The sequence below is a fragment of the Octopus sinensis genome, linkage group LG18, assembly GCF_006345805.1.
Source record: "Octopus sinensis linkage group LG18, ASM634580v1, whole genome shotgun sequence".
Lineage (NCBI taxonomy): Eukaryota > Metazoa > Mollusca > Cephalopoda > Octopoda > Octopodidae > Octopus > Octopus sinensis.
The window spans coordinates 36,181,411-36,188,910 of NC_043014.1; the positions used below are offsets into that span (position 1 = coordinate 36,181,411).

Sequence of the window (7,500 nt, forward strand, 5' to 3'; positions counted from 1 at the left end):
GAAATTTTTTTACAAACTGTTACACAGTTTCACATTGCTCGTCTTTGGATAGTTGTGATCATTATTAGCAATGAATGAAACTGCTTGTACAATCACAACTGCTCAACAAACAGTAACATCAAACTGAGTTACAGTTTGTGGGATTTGTTTCTGCTTTAATAAAATTATTATATTTATATATATGTATTTTTTGCACGAACTACCTTATTCATTTTATGTTCTTCAACAGCTTTTCTCATTCTTCTACTTTTTCTGATGAAGGACGAGTGTCCAAAACATCAAGACTCCCTTCTTTTTAAGCATTAAAACTTATCCCTCCACTGTTTTCTTCTTTTTGTGCTTTTGTGCTCATTGTCTACTATATATGGGTATGTGTGATATTTCTGAATTCTGTGGCTATGATATTTCTGTGTTATGTGGGTATGTATGATACTTCTGTGCTCTGTGGGTATGTACAATAGTCCTGTTCTGTGGTTATGTAAGGTACTTCTGTGTTCTGTGGGTATCTCTATATATATAATCGGCAAAATGTCTGTGTGTGTTTCCTTTATACAAATCTACAATGTTTAAGTTAGAGGGCTTGCACTTTCTATGGTCACTCAAAACCGTCCAAGGGTGGTCGTGCACATCTTTACATTTCCCTAGTCACCCCGCAAAGCCATTAAAAAATCAATAGAAGTGACTTTTTTGTGAATTTTATATCCAAAACCCAATAAAAAATGCCCGAAACTTGATACGCCAATTGAATGCCAACTAACTGTATGTGATTGGTCAGAGATTTGGACAGTACTCGCGTGTATGTGCACACACATGCGGCTGTATATGCATGCACTAGCACTATGGCCCGGCGTTGCCAGATCATAGTGATAGTGTGTGATACTTCTGTACTCTGTGGGTATGTATGATATTTCTGTGTTCTGTGGGTATGTACGATATTTCTGTGTTCTGTGGGTATGTACAATATTTCTGTGTTCTGTGAATATATACGATATTTCTGTGTTCTGTGAGTATTTATGATATTTATGTGTTCTGTGGGTATGTATGATATTTCTGTGTTCTATGGGTATGTACAATATTCCCGTTCTGTGATTATGTAAGGTACTTCTGTGTTCTGTGGGTATATACAGTATTTCTGTATTCTCTGGGTATATATCGCATTTCTATGTTCTTACATACTTTTGATTTTCCTCTCATTTTAACTGTACTTCTGTTACCACTTTACATCACTTCTTATTACCTATCCAATGGATTGGTGGCATGCTTAGCTTGTATACCTATCATGATACTTGTAGTAAACATTTAGTATTTTGATTTTGCAGTAGCAACGTATCCAGCATATCAGAACCAGTTGGACAGAAGCTGACAGAGGAGGAATCAATGAAAGAAGGGACAGTGAGTTGATTTGAATTATTCAGAACATATATACTTATATATATATCATTGTATCAAGTAGATTATCAGTTGTTATACACCGCTGATCACAATGTATTTCCTAGCACCCAACTGACTGAACAGGCAAGCTAACATTTCCCCCGAATGGAATGCCAGTCAATAACAGGGACACAAACATACACACATTTGCGCTTGCTCATTCGCTTACTCACTCACTCACTTGCTTGCTCGTAAGTTGTTGGATACCATGGGGCTCTAGTAGAAGAGGCTTTACCATGGTGCCATGCTGTGGGATTGAACCTGAAATTATGTGGTTGGAAGCAAACTTTTGTGGCATGTGCTACAGAAAAAAAATCTGCAAACAATGACCAGGTTATACAATCCACACAAAATACTTTTTTTAATAAAATTTTAATTCTTTAATTCTTCCATAAACATGCACACTCTTTTTGGTTTTGTTAAATCAAGTGTAAAATGTTTTTTTATGATTCTATATAAAAGTAGAGGGGAAATATGTATGAAATGCTAAAGTTAAGTGAAATAGTAAATTAAGTTTATGATTCATGACAAATAAAACTGAGAGGTATTGAAATACATGACAGGAAATTGTCTATTCATAAAACAATGGAAAACTTCATTGTTAATCGGTTCAGAAGTGCATGTTTATAAAATATGAGTGCACAACAAAAGAAATTGTGAATGTACAGAGGGTTGGGGGTGGGCAGGTGCTATTCTTGTCATGGGAACATATATCTGCTACTCTTGTCATTTTTTTTTACCAAGTAAGGTATAGTGTGTTATAGTGCAAATAACCTGTGTTCTTGGGTATCTGAATGTAGGACCTGGGAACTGAAGTTTCTCTTTTTTGCATAGTCTTTCTTAATTCAACTTCCAAAGTTCTGTCAAAATTTATAGAATATGCCACTGGAATTATTTCTGCCAACAGAATTCATACTATTAAATATTGTTTCTGAGTAGGCATGGCATTGTGGTTAAGAAGCTTGCTGCCTAATGACGTGGCTGTGTGTTCATCCCACTGTATAGCAGTTTGGGCAAGTGTCTTGTATTATAGCTCTAGGCTGACCAAAGCTTTATGAGTGGATTTAATAGGTGGAAACTGAAAGAATTTTGGGATACATTCACTACTACTTTGACTGCTACAGTGAAGTTGTTTAAGCTTCACTGATGAGGTCATAATAAGGCTGAAACACACCCACAATAACCTTTTTTTTTCTTACTGAAATAATTGAAATATTAATAGTCCTCCTTACTGCATAATAATGTCCAATTAATGGTCCCTGCTTTATTATCGAACTCTTTCATCATTTTGTAAAATAAAGTTCAGCAGAACACATCTTCACAGTGTTCTCACTTTCATGCTTTCTGTGTTGTCTCATGTAGATTTTCAGATTTCTCCTGGGTTAGCAGATCCTGTTGCACATATTTCAACGGGGATCACCATCATCTCTGGGTAGAGTGAAGCTGGACTCTTCTCTCCTTCAGAGTATTAATCCTGACTGCCTCGAAGTAAAAAATGGCTTGATTGCAAGAACTTCTCCACTTGGTAGCACGAACTTAGTAGTACCAATTTCCATGTATTCAGATTTGTCTTATGGGCTTTCAAGCTGTTCTTTACAATGTCCTTATAACAGAGCAGTGGGTGGCCTTGATGCATGGGACCAGAGCTAAGCTAACCATAGAAGAGGGCTTTAGGTAACCATGTGTCTTCCATGCATACCACATGACCAACCCACCACAGTTGCACTTTGGTAAGGAAATTCCCTCTGTTTAGGATGTATGTCTTGAAAGAACACCTGTTGGTAACTTTGTTTTTTCAGTTGATGCTGCAAATTGAACAAAGGCAGTTTAATACTAACTCAACTAATAATCTATTTTCAGGTGAGTATGAAGGTGTACATCAACTACATAAAAGCTTTTGGTGTCTTGCTGTTTATTTCTATGATTTTTTTCAACCTGATGATTCACCTGAGCAACATACTGTCCTCTTTTTGGCTAACTGAGTGGACTGAGAATCCTTACATGTTGAATGAATCCAATATCAACACAACACATTATAAAGAATTAACAAACATGTACCTCGGTGGTTATGGAGGTTTTGGACTAGGTGTAGGTAAGTCGAGCCACAATCATACAGTATTTTATCAATTTGTTTCATTTTTATTTTTCTGTTTTGCTGCCATCACTGTTGAAGCTATGATAAAAAAATGAAACAGAAGGAGCTGTAATAGTCATTTAGCCATAGGTTAGTCTGTGCCCATGTCCATCAAATTTGTGATCAAATGATTTAAAAGAGACTAGCTTCTGTTTGTAGCAGCTTAAGCAACCACAGATGAAGACAAGAGAGTGGGTAGTGAAAGAGGTTATATGACATACTATTGAATATCTAGTATACAGTATATACATTTGTTTAGTCTCAGGTTATTGTGATTAAGTGGGACTTTTTTTTTTGTATTAAAATGTGTAGTTTGTTTTATAGATTATATTCTGAAATAATATCACTTTTACTGTTGATATATATTTTTGGAGACTTATTTTAGGTTTTAAATATTATTTGCATAAATATTCTTTCTAATGGTGCTTTTACACACACACACAAACTTATGTATAGGTTCTATTTAAGAGATGAAACATTATGTACATGCTGCAGCAGTCTCCAGTCTGATCTGGCAATATTTCTACAGCTGGATGCCCTTCCTAATGCCAATCCCTCCAAGATTGTAGTGGGTGCTTTTTACACGTCACCAGCACAAGGGCCACTCAGGTAGTACTGGCAATGACCACACTTGAATGATGCTTTTGAACCTGGGTTCTCATTCCTAAGGTATTTTTTGAAATTTCCCCAAGACACCTGATGAAGGGTATATCAGCCAAAATGTATTAACAAACAAGATGAACCCAGGTTCAAAATTTCCCCAAGACAACTGATGAAGGCTAGAGGGTATATCAGCCGAAATGTATTAACAACAAACAAGATGAGAAATATCCGTCAAATGTAAATAATGTATATATATATATATATATATATATAGGTACAGATGTGGGTATGTAGTGAAGTGGTTTGTTTCCCAGCCACATGCTTTCAGTAGCACTTTGGGTAAGTGTCTTCTACTATGGTTCCTGGCTGATCAAGGCCTTGTTGGTTGATTTGGCTGATGGAAGCAAAGAGAAGCCTCTTGACTATGATGAGCAAATGTTAGTTACACCATCTCACAGGTGGTGTCCTTCACTTCCAATCTTCCTTGAAAGCATGTAAGTCTCTGAAAAAATATTACCTTGCTTGGAGACAGAGGGTGAATGTTGGCAACAGAAAGGGGATTTTGCTGTAGAAAATCTGCTGCAACAAATTCCAACTGATTTGCAAAAGAATGGAAAATCAGAGGTTAAAATAATGATGAGGATATATAAAACTTCCAAGTGAGATGTGATCCTCTTATTAATCTAGGAAGATCTCAAATCACTTTGTTTAAAAAAAAAATTTTATTCGCTTATTTGAACTGTTTGTTTATTTGAACTGAGTTTCTCTCTCTTCTGTATATATATGATAGATCGGTAGCCACTGCACACATTTTTTTTCTCTCCTTGTTTCTTTCTGTGTTCCTTTCTGCAGAAGAGTGTAGGCTCGAAACGTAAAAGACTTTTTCAATTCCTGAGCGTTATACTAATACATCTGTTTGTTTTCTACACCACCTGTCTTCGTCTTTTGTTTTTTTCATGAATTTCCCCTATATATATATATATATATATATATATATATATATGTATGTATATTTGTGTATTTATAGATAAACTTTACCTTGTTCTCTATAGGTGTGTCAGCAATAATTTTTTCTGTGATCTCTGCATATGGTTTCCTCAATGCTTCCACCCACTTACATGATAGGATGCTTACCAATGTAATGGCTGCACCTCTTCACTTCTTTGATGTCACTCCACTGGGACGCATTACAAATCGTTTTTCCTTTGACACCGACATGTTAGACAATCTGATGCCAGACCAAATACGAAATCTGATTTTATCATCAATGAGTATAATTACCACGCTGTTCGCTATTTCATATTTCATTCCTTTGTTTATTGGTTTTCTCTTGCCATTGGGATGTCTATATTTTCTTCTCTTGGTGAGTATGAAGTAAACTACTTTATATTTTGTATCAGCTTAACCATTACTAAACCCCACTGTCAATTATATATTGAAATTTTCCTTTTGGTATCACATTGCACCTAGCTGTTTATATTAAGTTCTTGTATATGCAATAGCATTCCACTAAATCATCCATACATTTTTATGGTAAATATATATATATGCTGACAGGCAGAATTAGCCAAACATATGCCATTCGAGCAGTCCTCACTGATGATGTCTATGGACTAGATAAACCTAGACGTTGAGTATGAAGATTCTCAAGTCGGCATGGGGTGGTTGCCTCCCCTGCACTCTTCCTACAGCATTAAAAGTATTTTAACTCTTATTTCTAGCAACTTAGTGACAACTGCATTTTTCCTTTATGGTATCATATTGTACCTAGCTGTTTATATTAATTACATATATATATATATATATATATATATATATATATATATGTATAATATTAGGGAGTATAACTCCAAACTTACAGGAAAAAATTCAATTTAGTATTAAATCAAATTTCACAATATAAATATATAAATTAGAGATAAAACCACAATTATGCAATTCAAACAATGATAGACATAAACCAAAACATAAATAACAAATAATATATATTTTTATAAAATATATAACTTATAACTAGATCTCAAAAAGTATAAAAATGAATGATCAATATATAATAATTAATAATTAATATTATATATTGATCATTCATTTTTATACTTTTTGAAATCTAGTTATAAGTTATATATTTTATAAAAATATATTTTATTTGTTTTTATGATTTGGTTTATGTCTATCACTGTTTGAGTTGCATAATAGTGGTTTTATCTCTAATTTATATTTTATATATATATATATATATATATATACACATATATATATTAGAGACACACACACACACATATGAATAGACAGGTCACTTTAATCATTCATAGCATTATTGAAAGATATTAGAACTATTGTTGTTACTCTTTGTTGTTACTACCTATTACTCTTTTGAACCATCCATCAACCCTCTAAATATTCTAAATACCCACACTCAGTGGATGTATCCTGTTTGTATCTTATAATTTCTTATCTGTCTTTTCACAGCATTTCTACATACCAACTGCTCGGCAGTTGCAGAGGTTTGAATCTGTAAGCCGTTCACCAATATACAACCATTTCAGTGAAACCCTGTCTGGGTCAGTGTCAATAAAGGCATACAAAGCAACGTCACGTTTCATGAGTGAAGCTGAAAAGAGAATCACCAAGAACTTCAAGTCCTACTACAATATGAAAATGGCAAACAGGTATGTATAAAATAGTGTTTATCTTTTTGGGATGTCCTGTTCTCCACAGCAAAAGTGTTATTGCCAAATACCCCATATGATGAGGATTGACCTGTAAGAGTCATGTGCCGGTGCCACATAAAAAGTATGTATGTCAGTGCCACATAAAAGCACTTGTACCGGTGTGATGTCACTGGTGCCAAGCTGTATTGGCCTTTGCCTTTCCCTTGGATAACATCAGTAACAGGGAGAGGGGAAGCTGGTATGCATGAGTGACTGCTGGTCTTCCATAAACAATCTTGCCTGGACTTCTGCCTCAGAGGGTAACTTTCATGACCAAAGGGGGTCTTTACCTTTTTATACACACACACACACACACACTGACTGACAAGATAATCAGTTTCTGTTATTTTTCTTCTTTTTCAGATGGATGGCTATGCGTGTTCAGTTGATGGGGTCATTTCTGGTATTCTTCTCCGGTTTAGCTGGAGTTATTTCAAAAGGATCTCTCAACGGAGGACTGTTGGGCATGAGCATAAATTTCTCAATAGAGGTACATATTGATTTTTGATTACATCAGAGATTGGTGGTGGTGGTGGGGGGGATACATTATGGTGTTTGTTTTGGTACACCTTATTTTTGTTTTTGAACACCATTTTATATGTACACTCTGATTTTGTGTGT

General features: G+C 34.9%; 1 protein-coding gene across 1 annotated transcript in view; it reads left to right on the forward strand.

The window, feature by feature from the left end:
• The window catches only part of LOC115221398 (multidrug resistance-associated protein 1), a 72,044-nt gene that overhangs the window by 54,400 nt on the left and 10,144 nt on the right, over positions 1-7,500 (forward strand). Inside the window, exons 20-24 of the mRNA XM_029791577.2 lie at positions 1,320-1,392; positions 3,292-3,523; positions 5,221-5,531; positions 6,638-6,837; positions 7,243-7,369. Coding sequence (XP_029647437.1) covers positions 1,320-1,392; positions 3,292-3,523; positions 5,221-5,531; positions 6,638-6,837; positions 7,243-7,369 — 943 coding nt within the window. The remainder of the gene's footprint in view (positions 1-1,319; positions 1,393-3,291; positions 3,524-5,220; positions 5,532-6,637; positions 6,838-7,242; positions 7,370-7,500) is intronic.